This window comes from Epinephelus fuscoguttatus, linkage group LG1 (genome assembly GCF_011397635.1).
Source record: "Epinephelus fuscoguttatus linkage group LG1, E.fuscoguttatus.final_Chr_v1".
In the NCBI taxonomy this organism is placed as follows: domain Eukaryota; kingdom Metazoa; phylum Chordata; class Actinopteri; order Perciformes; family Serranidae; genus Epinephelus; species Epinephelus fuscoguttatus.
The window spans coordinates 47,686,533-47,708,413 of record NC_064752.1 but is presented as its reverse complement, the minus strand read 5'-3'; the positions used below and the strand labels follow the sequence as shown (position 1 = coordinate 47,708,413).

Genomic DNA, 21,881 nt, shown 5'->3' with positions numbered 1-21,881 from the left:
ACACCCCTGATCTACACAGCAGTTTCCAGGTGGGCACCCAAGATTAGTGTCATCAGTTAAGCATCTAACCAAATGTCTCCCCCTCTGTTCCTGAGATATGACAGTGAGTAATGACCAGAAAAGTGTTTTTTCAGAACAATATCATGTCACAGTGACATTTAACATTTGACCTCTTGGGTGTAAAATATCATCACTTCATCATTATATCCTATTAAACATTAGTGTGAATGAATTCTTGAGTTACTGCCGGAAAGAGGTTTTGTGAGGTCACATTGACCTTGATCTTTGACCACCAGAAACCAATCAGTTCATTGCTGAGTCCAAGGTAACATTTGGCTGTATTGTGTGTGATACATTGAGCTTGTTGTGTTGCCTCTGCAGCAAGTAGAGACTAATACACTCACTCAAATATGATGAAATAGGTGTGGCTGGATCAGGGATTGACCCTTGAAACCTCCGTTTTTGCTCAAGGGTAATGCACAACATATTAAAGACAATGCAGACATGTTTGTTTCTTTTCAGTTTTATTTGTAAATGCATCTTGGATAGAATAAAGAAAAAATATAATATATTCATATGTACTGAAACGTTACGTTATGTACACATTTAGGGTTTACACGAGAAATCTTCACAACCACTGATTTGTTTTAAGATATGGTATCAGAATAGTCTCTGTGTATTTCCTGGATGCAGCGATGTACACTCCTGCATATTTACATACATTCATAGGATGCAATAAAACACCTGTGTTCACACAAGCATTAAAAATTCAAAAATTGAATGAAAGGAATGATGTACAATGTTGTGTACCCCTGCTTGTTGTCTGTTTACATACATGAATTAGGCATGGACGGCATCATCACACCCCTACATATTCACAGCGGGGCATGATACACACAGCAGACAATGTTTGAGAGCAGTAACAAAGTGTATCATGGCCTCAAAAGGGATGTTGTGACTACATTTCCCAGAAGCTCATTGTCCTGGTAGTTCAGCACCATGATGTGTAGTGTGTCCGCTGATGTCACCTCAAAGTAATGTTAATGCCGGCTGAGGTCAAAGGCTGTCAGGGTGTCTTCAGTAACAGATAAAGCAGAGTTGAGGCAGAGTTTGTGTCAAGTCGTCAGCAAAATAATTGTTCAAATAGTAATAGCAGACTGAGACATTCAGTTCTGTGGCTATGAACTGACTGATATGGGCCATGTTATGACACCTCCTTAACCGTCACTGAAAGGGATAGTTTGTATTTTTTTGAAGCAGGGTTGTATGGAGTACTTACCCATAATCAGTGTATTATCTACATTAGATGTCTGTTGGCATGGCCTCAGTTTTGAGAAGCAGGCAGTAGTACTGCAACAGAAACTAAGCAATGTACTGTGGGGCGGGCAAAAAAACGCATTTTAACCTCCTAAAAAAAGTCCCACCTTGAAAATTCAGCATCAGTTAACGCTATATTGAGAGTATTTTCACTGCACTGCTTTACCTTCCCATCAGACAGCCAGTTCCAATGGGAAAGCTGTTTATGGCTTCAATTTCACATCTAAGCTCTCATCATAGCCACCAGACTCCACTGAGAAAAACATTCATTTTAGCAGCTGAACTCAGGAGCTGCTGGTCGATCAGTTAGTTTGTTTGAGTTATTGTGTGACTTTGGTGAACTGGAACTACCTCTTTAAACACCGAAGTCACACAATAACACAAACTAAGTACCAGTTCGAGGCAAGGGAAAACCAGCAGCTCCTGTGTTCAGTGATATTAAATCACTGTTTTCCTCAATGGAGTCTGGCTTTGAAGAGAGCAACAAAACGGCTTAATTTCCCTCTGGAAATCACTGTCTGACATCAAGGTAAATTTGTGAAAATACTCTCAATCAGGGATGCATGTTAGTATCGGCATGTCACCAGTATCAGCCCATATCAGCTTTTAAATGACCTATCAGCATCAGCCAACATGCTTTTTCTCATTTTGCACAGTGAATCAATATAACATACATTGAAAAGCATTCTATTTCATGTCTCCATCTGCTGGTGGGTCATCCAAATGGATTCATCATCAGGAGAGTATGCATGCATAATATGATGTGAATTCCACTACATTAGACACTTTAAGGTCACTAAAATTAGATGGGGGAAAAAAAGTGGATGTATCGATATTGGTATTGATTATCAGTCACTGCACATCAGCATATCAGATAATGCCAAAAAAAAAAATTCCCAAATTGTGCATCCCTTCTCTCAATATAGCATACATTTAATCTGATATTGATTTTTAGGTGGAATTTTTTTTTTTTGGTGGCTAAAATACATTTTGTTGCTGACCTCTCCACAGCAGTATATTGATTGACATCTACTGTATGTCATACACTATGGATAAGTACCCCATACAACCCCACAAAATCCGAACTGTCACTTTCACACCCCACTAAAATATGGATCACTGTAAGGCCTAACCTTCCAAACCACTTGGCTCTCCACTAAGGATTTTGTGGTACGGTAAGGCCAGAAAAGCAATACAAATAGAAGACCAGCAAGTAGATACACATGAATTAGCTTCATAAAACAGATCATGTAACACTGATCAAGGCCAACTGAACAATGGCTGTGCGCTTCACCTTTTAGTTCCATTTCACATTTGCACTTCTTGCGTTGCTCTGCTGTTCCTATCCTCAGGACCCAGCAGGTTTATAAAGTTGCTGTTAAATATAAGAGGAGCCCTGGTAGTTTACCATGAAATTTCTCCAGTCTCTCTCTGTGCATCAACCCCAAGTTGAATAATAAAGGTATTCTTCAACCATACTGTCAATGAACAGCAAGGCAGCAAAAACTAGGACAAAGCTATCAGAAAAACCTCACAGGAGAAACCTCTGTGGACCCGCGCAGAGTAACTACTCCAGTAGTAGCTAATGAGAATCCAAATGAACTTCCTCTGGCTTCCCAAACATTGCATAAGATGAGGAATGTCCAAGACATTGGCAGCTTTCAAGAAGATAAAAGGCAATTGTTTTGATCCGGGTAGAATGGATACGCAAGACTATTAGCAAAGCTATCACATAATCCAGGCTCAATGAAAATAAGCTTATCTTATCTTCTGCTGAGGCAGGTGATAAGGACAGAACAAACATAAGGAGTACAACATACCAAAGCACCAACAGCAACAACAACCTTTAGCTGATGACAGACAGGATGGTCACTTTGTTGGTTTACTTTTTTACAATAAATTAGAACAATCACAGACAGCTGAAACAAAAAGCAAGGCATGCTTCTGCTCACATATTCAAACTGACTGTACGATGGTGCAAACATTTGGGCACACACCTGTACGTTCACGTTCGCACCCCATGCTCCTGCAACCTATGTCTGCTATGTGATCCCAGCATTGCCAGTGATCTGAATGGGGGCGTCAGTTTGCTGAGCGAACTGTCCGGCTGTTTCGTGGAAAACGATGGACTTTGATGTGTTTTGACAGGTGGTCACTGCGGGCGAACTTCTTCTCACAGACTGGACACTGGTAGGGCTTGACACCTGAGTGGGAACGCCGGTGTCGAGACAGCTCGTCTGACCGGGAAAACCTAAAACATGAAAAGACAAATGTAGTCTATTTCAATTCTGATGACTTTGGGCTCAACTTGACAAAATCATAAAAGACTTGCAACTTTGACTTAAAGAACAATCAGCTCATTCACCAGAAAAATGTTGGCATTGCACATTTCTGCAAATATCTTATCAGCATTTATAAACTGATGTACATGAGCTAACTGTCACTGGGGGGGTGGAGGGGATGGTGGATATTATGATACTGAGGCGAGACGACTGCAAAGCTGCAGACCACTGTAGACCACTGTCTGAGACTAACAAACAACAAAACTGGTTGCCACAAAAAGCAGTTGTTTTGTCAAGACACATCGCTGTGTTTCCTGCCATAACAGTGCCACAAAAGCAGGAATTTTAAGCCAAAACACAAACTTTTTCTGTGCCTAAACCTAACCTCACGTTAACCACAGCTCTTCTAAAACACAGAGTAACATGCAAATGTAAAGTATCTGTGGTTTGCAGAAACGTACAATGCCAACATTTTTCCTGGCAACTGGGTTACAACAATGACTCGTGACTTCACTTTAAATTTTTGATTTGGAATGACCTGATAACATAAACCCAAACAAAAAACCTGATGTCATTAAAAGTGTTTAGCAAATCAAATGAACTATCAGCTTTTTCTCATTTTGCACATTAAATTAATATTACATACATTGAAAAGCATTCTATTTCATGTCTCCATCTGCTGGTGTGCATGTATATGATGTGAATTCTGCTACAGAAGAGACTTGATGATCACTTAAATTAGGTGGGGACAAAAATAGAAATATCGATATTGGTGTTGGTTATCAGTCACATGAGTTGTTATATCAGCATATCAGATATTGGCAAAAAAACCCAATATCGTTCAAATATTACTTGGACCACAAAAAATCGCAGATGAACATTTAATATCCATGATCTCACATTATAGATTGATTGATTATAGACACCACCGACTCTCCATGTAACACTTTGGCCACAGTTTATTATTATTTTTTTCCCCCAATCATACAATTATTAGAACTCCTAAAATATGTTACTTATAATTTTTTTTTTTTTTTTGATAGATATAATGCGATTTAACATAGTTCCAGTACAGAGTATGAGACTCATGTGTTGCATATAGAATTTATAGCTTTTGCTAATTTTCAGTTTTTGTCCCTAGTTGGGCTTTTACATGTAGGCCTACAATGTTATTAAAATGTACAGTTTTAAACATCATAAAATGTGTTTTCCTGAGCCAGTTGAAGGCTCGATATTCATGCACATGTGCACATAGGATCAGGGTAGTACCACCTCCACCTTAGGAAAAAACCCTGACAGTGACTGATAAGAGAAGTCCTACTTTAGTGGTTTGTGTGTCCTCTGGCAAAGATGATCCTACTCCACGTGCCAAACCAGTTGCATACAACACAACCAGAAACTGTTCTGTTCATGAGGAAACTATTCTTTTGGCTCCTCTGAACAAACATTGACAAAAACATTTACCTTCAGAGTAAACTTCTCTATGTTTTCTAAGGATATTCAACAGTATCAAACTTGGCCAAGAGTCTCCAGTGAATGATGCAATCACAGATGAAAACCTTGATCTTTTCACCCTTGTGCTGTTGGTCTGTATTTAGGTCAAGCAACCCTGTTTTTCTCAACATGTACAAACGCCAAGGCAAGAAGTTCTCTCACCGAGCTCCACAGCATAATTATGTGTCATAAGCAGGAATGCTTCACACGTTGATGCTACAGCTCATTTGCCTGTAACTCATTTCAACGAGTTAAACATCGTAGCAGGGTTAGCATTCAAGGCATACACTACGTGGCTGCAGCCACAGCAATGACAGCTTCTTCCAAGCAACCTAGTTCTGTGAAATGGACTGTTCCCTGCCAGCCTCTGCATCCCAGATGCTGCGTTGCTGACCTGACAGGATGAGGACTCCATACAATCACACCCTGTAATTAAGCAGCAAAACATAAGGAGCCACAGTAAAAAACTGTGTCATACGTAGATACATCAAGCTCACAGCTATGAGCTAAAGTAACGCTGCAGTAATAGACATGATTAAGTTGCAACATGCAACATCTGACGGCAATTTAAACAGGAAGAAGCTGCCAATAAAACCATTCAAATAACACCCAAAACACCTACCCCATACTCAAGAGTGAAGAATGAAACAAGCTGATGAAGTCTACACAGTGACTTGAGTATATGCTTTAGTTATTTACAGAGGTTTTGACTCACTGTCCTGTTCCATCTTCTAACCAGAGGACGATTGGTCCATTAGGATCCCATGGGAACTAACACATGTTGCATGCACAGGACATATTTAGTGTGCTGAGGAATGGGCAGTCAGCATTATCACTGCAGGGTGGATGTGGGATGAAATTTTATACATGAACATTAAGAAGCTAATAGTTTAAACAAATGTTTCATATAATGCACTGTCTCCCAGTAAACTGTGTGCATCCAAATCTGATTTCCAAACTGCTTTACATAGTTTGTATAGATGGTCTTATTGTGTGAACAGTAACACCATCACTGCCACTCTGAAGCCTGTTGTTCCAGCATCTGGTTTGGATCTGTTGCTATGCCAAATGACAAACAGACGAAATCTATTGTGTTTTTTAAAATCCATTTTAGTCCCAACGGAAACAACTTCAAGCAGCTGTCTTTCTTTTAAAAGAATTTGTTTTCATTTTATATCAGCTAAAGGTGCTTTTAGTTAAACGTTTGAATAACAATTTAAAAAAAAATCCAAAAAGGCTCCAGTTCTGGATTTTCAAGATAAAAGCAGTGTTGGATTGTGTTGGCACATCTGTAGAGGCAGGCAAGAATAAAAATCAGTCCATACTGTGCAGACCTCTTCTTTTGACCTTGAAAGAGAGGGGTGCACTGCATCCAGTAAGGTTCTCTCTTTGTGTGTGTTACACCCAGAAACACCCCAGGGAGTCACCAGCTTCATTCCTCCAACAGTCAGCCTGACAGAGCTAAGTAACATGGCCTGGCCTCTAAAATATCGTGCTCACTAGGAAGCCAGAATATTCACCATTACACTGGGCTGTTATGGTAATTAGACATGTAAATAATATAAAGTTCCTAAGTGAATGGCTCTATCCTGTAACTAAGACTTCTCAGAAATACCACTTTTTGACCTGTGTTACGCCACATGGTGCAAAATTGCAGTGCCACAAAGGATGATGTGTTTTATATCACTACCAACAAACCATGCCAGATGCCAAACCCTGATGGTAATGCTGCCTTTAAACTGGTAATGCTGTTAAAAAACAAACCATCCATCCATTCTAATTATTTTGTTCTCTTTGTGTGCTCTACAGTGTTAACTGTGTGCATTTGTGAATATGAGCATCTTTCCTTGGATGCCACCACTTTGTTATAATCACATGGAGCTTTAAATCTAAATATCCCTTCATGGAGGGAGAGTGAGTAAGTTTTGCTGACTAAAGACGGATTTATACCTGTGCGTCAGCAGAGCCTACGCATGTGGCCTACACTGTTCAATCAATCAATCAATTTTATTTATTTCTGTTATGAGCATTTATAATAAATAATAATAATACATTGGATTTATATAGTGCTTTTCAGCATACTCAAAGATGCTTTACAGAGAACAACAGCATTAAAAAATCCATAGGGAAGTAGAGCAGGAAATTATGCAGAAAGGGCAAAATGCACTGATTTTAGAGGTTGTAGGCAGTTTTGAAAAGGTGCGTTGGGATGCCTGGGATGATGTAACATTGAGCCGGGAGTTGATAGCCGGTAGCCAAGGGCTTGTTGACCAGAGTGCCAGCCATAACAGGATGACCATAAGCATGGCAGGTGTGGATGGCTGAGTGCCGTACTTGTACTCATGAAGAATGAGCTGAAGGTAGAAGCTAATGTAGGTATGGAGACTGGAGAGGCAGCAAGGACCGGACACTAAGGTGGACTGCTAATGTTAGCTGCTAATGCTAGCAGCTGAATGACAGTCTAGCTGCCAGCTAACCAGCCAGCTCGGGAGAAGACAGTCGAGTCAAAAAAAGTCTTGTCACACTGATAATATAAGGATTTGCAGTGGCAGTGGATCTATACTTGTGGTGTGTCTGTGTCACTCTGCAGTTACACCTCCAAAACACTGGTGAGGTTTCTATGAAGTATTGTAAAGTTTAATTGATTCAAAACAACAGTGACCATTTGAAACACAAGTACAGAAATTGGCTCCATCCAACTGTCTTATACTAAACTATAGTACTATATAGTTATATTATATTGTTTCCAAACAATTGCAACATGCTAACATTATCAGCACAAGCCTATGGCATTTTACACTGTATAAATTAGCCTAGCAACTAACGGAGATTTCCTCTACTCATATGAAGCCAGGATAAATCACACACAAGACTTAAAGGGATAGTGCACCCAAAAATAAAAATTCAGCCATTATCTATTCACCCATATGCCGACGGAGGCCCTGGTGAAGTTTTAGAGTCCTCACATCCCTTGCAGAGATCGGCAGGGGGAGTGGCTAGCACACCTAATGGCAGATGGTGCCCCAGACTAACGTCCAAGAACACAAAATTGAATCCACATAGTATCTCCATACTGCTCATCCATAGTGATCCAAGTGTGCTGCAGCCCCGACATAAAAAGTTGTTTGGAAAAACGTCATATGAACTCTGTTTTTAGCCTCACTGCACGTGACACGTGCACCGCAGGGAGAGACAACGGTAGCCACAGTCGCTAAAAGATAATTTGCACTACAGTCTTTTAGCAAAGGACAGCCCAACATGTCTGAAGACTTTGAAACTGAGGAGGAACAGCATTTCTTTGTTGAGCCGTATTTGTTTGAGCCCGAGTATACGGATGGAACTCAGGCTACTGGACAAAGCAGCCGCCGCAGCTCATGAGCCTAACCCTCAGCTGGCCACAGAATACCGGAGTCGAGCACTGGAAACCTGGTGGTGTAGTTGTTTCAAATGCAAAGCAATGCCAACGGATGAGGAAAGTCTTTGCTGCTCAGATTGGGGATTGGCGATGCCTGCACTTGAGAATCTGGACATCAGTACTGACGAGACTGCTGCTCTTGAGAGACCGTGCATCACCGATCACCATGAGCGCGCACACGTGAGCACGGAGCACAGAGAAGCAGTCAGAGCTACAGGCTACAGTGAGGCTAAAAACAGAGTTCATATGACGTTTTTCCAGACAACTTTTTATGTCGCGGCTGCAGCACACTTGGATCACTATGGATGAGCAGTATGGAGATACTCTGTGGATTCAATTTTGTGTTCTTGGACGTTAGTCTGGGGCGCCATCTACCATTAGGTATGCTAGCCGCTCCCCCCACTGATCTCCGCAAGGGATGTGAGGACTCTATAACTTCACCAGGGCCTCCGTCGGCATATGGGTGAGAAGATAATGGCTGAAATTTCATTTTTGGGTGCACTATCCCTTTAAGATGCAATTTTGTGGGGGCTTTTTTGTCTTCACAATTTATTGTTTCTTATCTGTCAAATAAAAGTAAATAAAAGTTTCACCTCTGCTGAGGGAAATGGTTTTCTGCTTACAAACACAGACAGGGGGTCTGTCTCACAGTGAGGTGTAGTTACATTTCTGGGGAGGTGCCTGTCAGGCTACAGCGTAGGCTCTACGCTGTAGGTACAACGTCGATTACACGCAGCAGTATAAATCCTGCTTAAACGATGCCCCTGAGAACGATGTAGCTGTATCTGATGTGCTCAAGGCTGGATAACCAACTGTCCTGAGGCCCCAGCCCCCAGGAGCCCCACAAGCTCCAGGTTCATTGCATTTCAGAGGGAAACTACTCTCTCTGGAGCTGTTCCCACTGATCATTTAATACAACCCTCCTCTGACTGGTGGAGGTTGTGTAGCCATGGGCCACTATCGGAGCGTGCAATCAATTTGAGATGAATGAAGTCATAAACAGTATAGCTGTGAACAAATGTCCCCCTGAGGATGTAATACAAACCTGTCAGCACCTATTCATTTCGAAAAAGCAATGGCCAATGGGGAAACACCAACATTTATGTCATCACTCACGCCAACCAGTGGTGTAGCTTCAAAATTGTTTTAGCTTGCCATGGTATCTGTTAACTAGCTAAAAGACATTAGTGCTAATGTGCTAACCTTTGTAGCCTCGTAGTAAAGTTAGTAGCATTAGCTAGTTGTAGTAGTTAGCACAGCTTTACTGCAGCGTTGTGGGACGCCGGGGGAATTAATCCATTATTGTAGCTAATCGAGCTCCACTATTGGCGTAGTGTAACAGGGTTGCCAACTCTCACGCATCTGGCGTGTGACATATGCATTCACCTTCCATCTCACGGTCTCACTCTGCCCAACTAATTCTCACGCCAGCGACGAAAGAAAAAAGGCTGGCAGAATTTGCTTTAAATCCAAAATGGGTCTTGTGTCTATAAAGTAATAGGCTATATGCCACATTGGCAAGTCCTAGTTTCTGGTTTTAACTAGTTCAGTCACTCTGAGCTGAATGCAGGTTCACTTGTGAAGGCCCTGCAAGTCAGGGTGGTTTTGAATGAATGTATGTATTGCGTATCTCCAGAATGGTACCCCTAAACCCACTAGAATGCAGGAAATCACATCTACCACATCCAAAATTGTCTGGAGGAGGACCCCCAGACCCCCACTATACCACCGCTGTCTCTCTCTGTGTGGTATTTGTATGTAAGGTTTTAGGCCCTATCCATCTCCAGCAGGCGCCCCAAAAATCCGTTAGGATGCAGGGATCAGGATCGCATCTACCGAAACAGTTGACAAACAAAAATTTGTTTGTCAACTCCCCTAGGAAGTTTCTATGTTTGTCACCTTTTTCACCCATGATGAGTTTGCACTCCTGAATAACCCTTCCATTTTCATTCCTTTACGGGTCATTCTGACTGACGATAATATAATTTCTGTAATACCATGATACCGTGAAACTACAATAGTTTCTGAGACATTATCATACTGTATAAATCTCATATTATTTGCAATCCTACCCTCAGCCCTAACTAAGGCCCTACTTATATTAGTTTATCCTGCATGCATGGTGCATATTCCAAAATGAATGCATAGGCGGTAGGTCCTAGGAGTTAATGGAGGCTTGACAGTTTTTGCCTCAAGGTCGCCTCACAGGTTAAATCCAGTCATGGTTGTCCTAAGTTAATCACAATTTAGTTTTAAAGTGTATAAATTTTCATGCTATATAATGAAAAGACACTAATTGTACCCACCAGTTCCTTTACATTTGTGATGCCAGAGTCCTTATAGTATTTAACATAGCATTTAGTGTTAGCATGGAGCAACAGAGCCACTGATCTACAGCTCTGGGGACATGAGAATGGTTCTGGTATCTATGTTCCCACAATATGAAGAGCAAAGCTGACCAGCAAAACACTCTACCAAACATGTGAAATCAGACTTTTTGGGAGACTGGTCTACCTAAAGGAGGCTCTCTGCACTGTATGCTTTAAATATACAGTACCATGCTCAGTGCATCGTTCCATCCAGCCAATCCCTCTCTGTTGCTCTCAGTCTGTGTGAGGAACCTCAACTGATCCCTCTCTTCTCTTTCATGCAGCGTGGCAGCCTGGACGTTCCTAGCCCACAGTCATGGTAACTATTCAACACTTTGTCTTTGTTAGCTCCACTTCCTCACTGCTGCTCCCTTCAAGTGATTGTGTGCAAAACTGAAACAGGCCCTTTTCTCCCCCTCTATCAGCCTCTCTTAACCCCCTCTGCCACCACCACTTTTTCCTCCTGTCTTTTCTTAAAAAAAAAAAGTATCTCAGATACTCTCTGCTCCTCATCTATTTGCTTGCTTTTTCACAGTTTCCCAGCGTTTTTTCCTATGGCTGGCCCCCTCATTTACCCCATTGCATACAGCAGGTTACACACACATCCAACACACACACACACACACACACACACTGGGTTCTCACACACACTTCCATCCAAACTACATCCTGCCTTTTGTGAGTAGACAAGAGCCCTTTGTTAGTGAGAACACACAGCCTGCATTACTACTGCACACATTTCTGCAGTTCCCCTCATGTATCAGGATGCACACAGCATTACAAGTACAGTGCATGGCTGATGGGGGGTTGCCAGGTTGGTGCTATATGGAACAACTATAAAGCTTTTAAGGCATATTATTGATCAATCAGTACCTGCATCCAAGTTTAAAAAATGTTTGAATATTCAAAGAAGAGGCTCCTCAAAAACTGATCTGTGCAGGCTGTGGCAGGTAGAATGTAAATAACAAACGGCTCACTGTCTGGGGTAGTTTTGACTAACGTGTTCTTACAAGTAAATGTAAGCATACCATATGCATACATCAATGCACACATGCAAAGCACATGGCACACACACACTGACTGACAGGTTTTAGTACTGAGGGCTAGTACTAAGATTCATATTTTTCCTAATTACCTCCACTAAGGAGGTTATGTTTTTGGTTCAGTTTGTCTGTTTGCCAGTTGTGTTAAAGAAAAACTACTGGTTTTTACTGGTTTTTACTAGTTTTATGAAACTTGGTTAAAGGATGCTGCATGGGCCAAGGAAAACAACATTACTTTCTTGAGCAGATCTGAATCACCAGGCATAGGGTTTGGCTGATAGACGTTGCCATCATCCATCGCTGATGGCTGTCAGTCATCAATCAGTGAGCCTGACCAGTGTTTTTTGTAACTTTGTAACTTTTGTAACTTGTTACAAAACACGTTACAGTGATATATAATATTATAGCAGTAACAAAGTAATATAACTTGTTACCAACAGCATTTCGGGTAATATTATTACATTTACAATGTTACATAATGCGTTACCACCTGAAATAAAATGTTTATGGTTTTCGTTTTTCATTTATCCACACAGATCCTCACCATTCAACTTCTGCCAGTGCGCCACCAAAAAGAATATCCCTCTGAAGGTTACTGTGTCATTATGTCATTACAGACTATATTATAGAATAGTCCTGGTTATCGACACATCTGGACATATGCTGGACTGTGCGTTATCATGTTCAGTGTGTTTCCATTTATACACCAGTAATGTCTACAATGTATCCCATACTGCTTCTGCGTCTTAATGCTGCTAGAAAGCAGCAGAGAAAAGGAGCTGGCCTCCGGTGTGTTTTTTTCCTCGTCCTGGTGATTGGCACATCTGGGTGATGTTAGTATATGTTAGATGTGTTTCCATTCACATCCCCTAAAACTGCAGAGCAACGCCGGCACACAGTCCCGTTCTTATGCATAAGTCTCTCTCTGGTTCTGTTGTAGCTGACCACAGCACACCAGGAACCTGCAGGTGGGTCTTCCACCTCTGATGTATTAATTTGCACTCGTCATAATGACTAATCAGCATGCCATTCTGTTGTGCTAACCTAAACATTTGTCTATTGTGTTTCATATCATAGACCCACAAATATTTATCCATATCTCATAATTTACAGACTTTGATCCTCCGCCTGACCGTCACTGTGTCCAGGGCTTTTCATTTATTTAGGGAGGTCTAGGCTTTTAAATGGTTCTTCTTCATCAGGCTATTATTAATACAAGCAGGGGATTTTAATACAAAGTGGTAACCACTGTATGTGAATACATGAATGGGCCAGACCTGCGCACTGGATTTGTAATGCTTCTGTGCTTTGATTACCTGCTGTGAAACAACATGACACTTATCCATTTAAAATCAACATTAGTTCTTCTGAGCTCAATATGGTCAAAGTAATACAAAACTAGTGTAATAAGTAACTTATTACTCTACACAGAGAGTAATATTGTAAAGTTTTGGGTGCTTAAAAAGTAACAGTTCGTATTTACTAGGGAAAACGGTCCTCGGTAAAATATTGAACCGTCTGACCCTGCACGGATCAATACGCCCTCATGGACCACAGGTTTTCAGTTTTGCAATTAATTTTGCATTGATGCTTTACAGGCCACTTTGTGTGTGTGTGTGTGTGTGTGTGTGTGTGCCTGCCTATCCACAGGCCGAGTCCACGGATGTATAAAGATAATGGCCGAGTCAGCCTGCTGCACAAAAGCCCTCCCTGCGAGTTAATGTCCAATTACTGTTGTGGCTCCGCCCACTCACCCCCTCACACTGTTGTGACTGGAGCCGCGGAAAGTGACGCTCGCCTCACACTAAAAGAAGCAGAAAAAACAAACATAGAGAGCCATGGCAAAGCCAAGCGTAGGAGTTGAGAGACAGAAGTTTGAAGTAGCACCAGCTTATACAAATCTCCGTTGTGGGATCATTTCGGTTTCACTGTTGATGTCTAGTGTTTCCCCTACCATTATATTAGGAGGGCACCCCGCCCCGTACCTTGTCCTTTTATTAAACAAACTAAATAGCCTTATGTTATTTTTTTTATTTATTATTATTTATTTACATGCGCACACACACACACACACACACACACACACACAGGTGAGCACACAAGAGCGCAGCCCGGGCCGCACTTTCCTGACCGACAATTATAACCAAGCCAGTCTATGAATAGCAATGAATGATAATGAGCATAAGCCTGCAAAATGAGAGGAGCTGCTGATTCTTGAAGTATGTTCAATAAATAACAAGTAAAAACAAAACAAAAAAAGAAACACCAATTTAAAAACATCAGTATCGACAGTTGGTCAAATTGTTATTCTAAACATCAGTATCAGCCAAGAATTTTAAATTTGTTGCATCCCTAGTTCAAAATGAATTTTTGTACATTTTATTATTATTTTACAATGTCATATATATTATTGTTTATTCTTCTGAAGAAGTTCATTTGTAAATCTTTTTACTGATTATGATTTATATAATAATATAAGTACAACATGTTACTGAAAGCAAATTAGCACATATTCAGTACGTTTACGTGCACAGTTTAATTCCACTTTTAATCGGAATGAAAGGCCATTCCGATTAAAAGTGGTCATGTAAACGGTCATTCCCATTGAAAATTAAATCCGATTAAAGGGGGTGGTTTATTCCGTTTGTCATTCCGAATGAAAGAATTTTGTGTGCATGTATACACTCATTCCTCTTTAAGTTCATTCCGGTCTTTCTGCCCATGCTTGTTTCCTTGCCCTTCTGGCACGATGACGTATATAGCGCGTATGGCAACAGGCTGAGATAGAGCAGTCGGACTCGTTGCACTCACCAGTTTCCATTTGCAACAGCACCTCCCTTCCTCGACCTTCTACCTCCCTTCTCCTCCTCAACAGACGAAGCATTAGCAGAACAAGGTTGTTGTCGTACTGCTGCTTCAAGAATATAAGCAAAACACGCCCGAAAAACGCACTAATAACGGCGTCGTCAAGCATCTTGTTATCCGGAGCGAGGACTACAGTGTTTTCTTCCGGTAAACGTAAACACGAAACATCCGCCCCGCCCCCTATCCAATCAGAAACCTTCCCTGCCCCAAACCTTGCGCAGAGCTGAATAAAGGCGATTGAACTGATCTCCCATGTAAACCCTCATTCGGAATGAATATTTCCCATGTAAACTACCTGGAAAGACTTTCATTCCGAATGATTTCATTCAGATTTATTTCATTCCGAATGAGAAGCCATCATGTAACCGTAGCCATTGTTATCCATTTTTTTTATTGTTAGCTAGGTTGTTTATTTGCATTTTGGTCATAAACGTGCAGTACTTTGACTGCTGAGCTGCAACAAACAGCATTTTTTTCGGAAACTTAAGAAACGTTGGTGTGATACGTATGAAACATGCAAATGAAAGGTATTCACGATTTGCAGAAACTTACAATGACAACATTTTGTTCTGGTGACAGGACAGCTTACACAATCCTGTCTGTTTGTCCAGTCCAGTGGTTTAAGAGAACATGGCTGAGGAAGTGAAACACTGCACACATTTTACCAGTTTGAGTCTCACTGGCTGACCTGATGTCCTCAGGAAAACAGCCAGCTCAACTCTGGCAACTCTGGGCTTAATTCACACTCCATCACACACACACACACACACACACACTTTCAGACTGGTGAATGTAAAAAGAACCTTACTTTATTGAGCAAAGAAATTGCCTCACTGATGGAGACGCCTGAGTTCTCTCCATTACACAGCAGGTTCCAAATTAGATCTTGCTGCTTACACAAAGCATACACAAATACACACACACGCACACACACACACTCATAGTGCCCCAGCAACTGCACAGCTGTCGAGTCTCACCATGAAGTGCCCATGTTGTGCCCATGTGACTGCAGCCCACATGCTCCGTCCCAGATTTAGTTCCCCCCCCCCCCCCAAAATAACAAAAAACACCCAGCTATTCCTGCACAGATATCTCACTGCCTGACACCAAGTATGATAGTGCAAGCAAACCTGTTTATATTGCATCTGCATTCCATTTAACACTTCTGAGGCTGCATAACAGCCTTTAAGATCTCTTCAGCTCTAGGGCTCAGTGAAAAGAAAACACTCTGATTGGTTGTGTTCTGCTTTTCTATTACGGATCCTTGGATAACTGTGAGCGTCTTGTCTCGTTGCTTCTTGCTCCACAAACAGAGAACCAGTAAAGCCTTGCTTGCATGGTAATGAACCCTATTAAGAATAATGACATTCATATGGTTGAGCTGCTTCTCTAAATTTTTAGTTGGTTGGAGCTTTGGGAGGGTGAGGGATGGGTCTGACTCTCAAGACCCTTGAGGTCACCTCACCAGTGCTACTACATGACCCTCAGAGCAACAGATCAGTTCAAGTGTCAGTTAAAATTTGCACCAGCATTGGTTCCATTAAGCAACATGACACTATGCACAGCACATAGACATGCCCCACTGGCATATAATTACTGCAGCCTCCAAACTGGCTACACTAACAAATGGGCGTTAAGCCATTTTAAATCAAGCTGATGCACACTGAAGTCTGCTGTTTTTGCCCAGTCCTGCAGATAAACAAACCTTTAAACCGGCTTTACATAACCAGTCATAAATAAAAGTCTAACCTGGTGAGATAACAAATGCATAAACATAAAAAGCTTCAGTGTTCAGTTCTAGTCATTATGAAGGGGCAGAGATGATTGTATCTGTGAGCTGAATGCTTGATGTTGTCATCCAGCAGCCTGTATGTTCCAATGCACAAAGCAATACAATCATTCATTCAGTCAGTTCACACTTCCCTCACCAGTACCCACCTCCATCCACAGCCCTGCCAATTGCAGGCGAAAGGCTTTTCCCCTGTGTGCCTCCTCAGGTGGGCCTTCAGATGGCTGCTCTTGGTGTACATCTTGGTGCAGCCAGGAAAAGTGCATTTGTGCATTTTGATAAGATCTGCCACTGGGTTCTTCTGGAACTTTTGACCTCCAACAAGAATACCTGATCCCTGGCTGGCTGAGTTATCCCCAAGCCCATGAGGCTTGGCTGCAATGGGGACAGGAGCAATGCGTACAAACTTGGAGGAGATATTAAGGCTGGGGGAGGGCAGGATGTGGGGCACCAGGGCAAAGGTCTGGCCTTGGATGTTGACCAGTATCTGTGCAATTTTGATGTCTGAGGCTGAGGCAGGCGGCGGGGGCTGGGCTACTGAGGTGACAGGTGCTACTGTTGGCTCCTGCTTGATGTGAAGGGGCTGAATCTGTAGGATAACCGGCATTCCACTGCTGTTTGTGCTACTGTCTGCTGGTGAGGGTTTGTTGGCTGATGCCTTCTTGGCCCCTGTGCTGGATTCATGTGCGGGGTTAACTGATGTAGTTTTGGTCTCACTGGAGGCAGCAGTGGCCAGGCCAGCAGTGCTAGCAGAGGGGACAGTTTGGTCTGAATACTTTGCCTCTGGCTCCAGCTTAGGCTCAGGGGAGGTGTCCCTGCACCACTCCAAACCAACTTCTAGACCAAGAGCTTCCTCCAATCCCACTCCCATCTCCGCACAACCCTCTCTGATCTCCTGCTTCATCGTTACCACGTCCATATTCTCCTCCAGAAATTCCTCAATCTCTTCCAGTGTGGGCTGAAAAGACCCTCCAAGTTGTTCCTCTGTCTCCACATTGGACCATGTTAGGAAGTCAAAATTTTCCTCCTTTACAGTCTCGCATTTTGAGGGCTCATCTCTCCGTGATTCCCAGAAAAAGGTGGATAAGGGTATAGGTGCCACAGAGCCTGCCAGCACACTGTTGGCACTGCCTAAGGAGGCCTTGGACAGCAAATGATCCAGGATGCTGTCCTGGCTCTCAGCACTAGAGTTGCTGCCGTAACTGGAGCTGAGCACCTGGGAGTCCGGGCTGGAACAGGACCGAGGGCTGGATGACTCGCTCAGGTCGTCCTCAGAAAAAGGCGACGGCATCACCTGGTAGGAACTCAGGTCTGTCACCATGTCAGACAGCTGGTAGGCCTGTGGAGAGCCACTGTAAGGAAGACAAGTCCCCTCACTTACTGGGGAGTTATCTACCATCCCTGGACAGTGCCAAATGGCTGTCTCCTGTTGGACTCGGAGTCTGTATTTAGGAGGATTTGTGAGATAATTATTCCTTGTGCTACTGGGAATGCTGGGCCAAACAAACCCAGGTCACCAAGGCCACACTTCCCACTGCAGTGAGATAGTGAAACACCTGGTGTACTCCCTCGGGGTGGAAAAAGTAAGTGCGGGAGAAACAGTCCTACAATCCAAGATCTCCAGCCAAGATTGACTATGTCTAAAAAGAAATAAAGAGAAACAGTAAGAAGTATGTTAATCTTAATCCCACACAAGCACACTGCTAAATTTCAAAAGACTAAAAAGGTGAAGATTTAGTGATGTCTAGCAGGGAATTGCAAATTGCAACCATCTAATACTCCTCCCAGTGAGCATTTCTTGAGTGTTTATTGCTCAGGAGGTTTTTACCAGGAGCTGAATTATCCACAGAGGTCTCCGAAACAAATGGACCCGGTGATTTAAACCAGTATAAACACTGAATAAAGCAGTTTCAAGTTACAAATCAGTGTATCTCCAACACCGTTTGGCATGTCAGCTGTCCACCCCCTGCTAATGCGTGTTCATTATTTTTCTTAAGAATCAAACATTCAGGAAATTTTTACTGGATCTCTTCCTCTCCATAACAGACATACCAGGGGATCAAAACTGGTATAAACGCTGAATAACGCAGTTTCACTTTACAAACCAGTGTAACTTTGGCAACGCTTTTGTTAACGTTCCTGCACTGGTTGTGGCGTCCAGGAACATCACCAGCAGACACAGGAGGATACCTAGTGCGTAATATGTAGACATGAAAGGCCACTGACAGAGGTGTGATATGTAAGGACTTCGGATGAGAACGTGTTGGAATGTCCCTATCTGGAACCAGTGTTTGGTTTGTCCTTTATGGGCTACTGTAGAAACATGGTAGTGCACTATGGCGATCTCCATAAATGTGGACCTGTTCCACATGTAGGTATCAACAGCTTATTGTAAGGTAACAAAAACACTATTCTTATTATCAGGTCACTCTACACTTAAAACAAACATGCTGGCGGTATGATATGCTGTTGGTCTGCGTACACTGATGATGGCTCTTTAACGGAAACACATCTGTTTCTATGCATTTTTGTAGAGATATTGGATTTTTTGCAGATATCTGATGATACATAATAACTCATTTGGCCGATAAACAATACCAATATCAATCCACTTTTTGCCCACCTAAGTTTGGTGATCATCAAGTCTCTTCTTTAGTGGGACTAACATCATGTTATGCGTGCATACTCCTATCATGATGGCCCACCAGCAGATGGAGACATGAAATGAAATACTTTTGTTGATTGATTCTCTTTAAAGCCATTATCAGCCGATACCGATGACGTGCCGATATTATTGTGCATCCCTACATGTTTGCCCATTTTAAATAAGTGAAATTTTCTGAGTGCTGGTATTCTAATTGTTTGCAGATTCTCGCCACAACCGTGCACCTCCACACTGTCTAAGATTTTTGGAGCTGCGCCCACTTATGTTCTTCATAACATTCTACACCAAAGAGAACCTATTTATTATTCCATTTCTGCCAATATGCCCCCCTAAATCCTACACACTGGACTTTAAATGTAAGAGGATACATCATCATATGTGAACCCCCGCCCTCCCTGTCCAGGGGCCCCTACAGGGTCTGACTGACCGACAGTAAACCCGGCCAGAGGAAGAAAAAAAAAAAAAATTATAAGACGACACCGCATGAGGCAGCCGGGAGCAGTGTGTGTAAATCACCAGCTCTGCTTGTTTACGGTACACTTAAAGGGCAGCAAATCCGTCACATCGCCGCCTCTGAAGTTCGAATGTCGAACATTGTATACATTGGTCATCAGAGTTATCAAGAGTGCAGGCTGGTGTTAGTGTCGCTTCCTGCGGGCACATTTTGATTCATTTCACATGTTCACGGAGAGGAAAGCACTGTTCTTATTACTGAATTACACATTCTTACACAGTCGGGGTCTTACGTTTCTTATTACAATGTCCACAAAACGTGATATTTTTAAAAGCACAATAACAATAATTACAATTAGGCTATCCATTAACTCGGCACCAGTAGATTTTGCAGGCAAGGTGGATCAGAGAACTTAGAAATCCCGTCACACGCGTAGCTGCAAACCAAAACACATTAATTTACATTCTGCTGTTAAACTGCAGCAAGCCCTCCAATATAAACAGTCCACAACATCTGACTGTGCGCCGTGTTTTCCTGTCCCCTCCCGCGCTGCATATAACGCATGAGTAGGCGCGCGTCTCCGCTCTCAACGTAAACATGTTTTCGTCCAGCCTGCAGCATATGGCACCGAGCAGACACACGCGCACCCTGCACCCCCTAGCCCACTATTACATAAAACAAACCTCCGGTCTTACCTTTTTGAATCAAAGCAAATATAATCCCAAATCAAAAGGCGCAAGGAGGATTGTTTTTATCTGTAGCATCCGACGTGGCAGTGTGTTGCCAGAGCAGGTTTTGCCCTTGAGACTCGCCATGCAGTGCAGCAGCACCGTTCAGACTGGACTGTGCGCCGACTGAGTTGTACTATATGACCGTCACATGACTGCCAGTGTGCGTTACAGGGTTACTGTAGTGAGAAATAAGAGGCTGCTGCTGAAGGCTCGTCCCCGCTCTGCGGCCTCATTGGTCGGTTTTGGTGGGATGGAGGCGGGTCCGTCTGGGCTGTCACTCAGAGGCGCTGCTGCGTGGACCAACATGTGGAATGCCTCGGTGAAGGCAGCTGACCTCAAACCTGTTTTCGTGTTAAAGAACAACCACAAGAGAGATATAAATAAAGTGTGTCAGATGGATTCAGGGATTTGTGTTTTTCTTAGCAGAAATACAGTTTAAAGGGGCTCTATGTGAAATTCAAAGTATGAGTTGTCCACACATGGTTCTCAAAAGGGGCGTTGCCAGCATTTGATGACATCCGGGGCTTAGACCAGACAATTTTAAGAGTTGGGGGAAAATCAAGGATTATTACAAATAGGGCAATATGACCGAGTATTACCAATCAAGCACGCCATAACTCAATGAGACAGATCATCTAATGTCATCTGATTTTGTACTGAAACACTCAAAAACTCAATGAGACAGATCATTAGTTAGCTAAATTTGTAAAGGTAATCTTAATTTTGTTGCATACTCTCAATGGATACTCATCTGTGCTCGTTTTATAATGAATGCAAAGCCACAGTTCCTGTGACAATACCCCAGGATGCAGATTTTAGTTAGTTTTAGTTTATAAGAGCTCAGTTGCATACGTGCATATTTACCACACTAAAACACCTTATTACTATAGCATAAAGTCAAAGGAGGTCAGAAAAGCCCATATATTAATAGTGTGAGATTTCAGGACTTTAGAGAAATATTATTTAATTGCTTTACATATCCACAGATGAATGCATCTTAATAGAAAAGGTAAAATATCTTGCGAGAACTGTATGCATCTTCCGGCACCTGCTCCCCTTGTTGCTGCCTCACTCCTTCCACCAGAAAGCTACTGGAGAGAGTAAAAGAGACAGTGTCAGTGAAATTAACATCCAAATTAATAACAGCATTAGACTTGAGCATGAGCTTCTCCTTATGGCCACCCACTTTTGCAATGAATGAAATACTGTGGGGGTGAGCTAGCTAACATGGCTCAGGCTGCAACAACTTATCGGGTCCCATGCCAGATTCTGACTCGGCTGCTACTCCTCCTATGGCTCCTAGCTCTCCCATCCGCAAGTCATCTTGGCTGCCATCTACAAAATCATGAAATCAAGTTGAAGTACATGGATAAACCAATAACTCAAGAACTCACGTCTGTGCTGATCCAAACTAGAGCAGTACAGAAAATGTAAAATGCATGGAGAGCATTGAAGAT

General features: G+C 42.4%; 1 protein-coding gene across 1 annotated transcript; it reads right to left on the bottom strand.

The window, feature by feature from the left end:
* Positions 1–527: 527 nt before the first annotated feature.
* Positions 528–21,664, bottom strand: LOC125885639 (Krueppel-like factor 15). Its single transcript, XM_049571312.1, has 5 exons — positions 21,611–21,664; positions 21,473–21,515; positions 20,389–20,765; positions 16,724–18,214; positions 528–3,568 (listed from the first exon to the last, which is right to left on the bottom strand). The coding sequence occupies exons 4-5, from the start codon at positions 17,971–17,973 to the stop codon at positions 3,400–3,402; spliced, it is 1,419 nt and encodes a 472-aa protein (XP_049427269.1). The 5' UTR covers positions 17,974–18,214; positions 20,389–20,765; positions 21,473–21,515; positions 21,611–21,664; the 3' UTR covers positions 528–3,399.
* Positions 21,665–21,881: the final 217 nt, after the last annotated feature.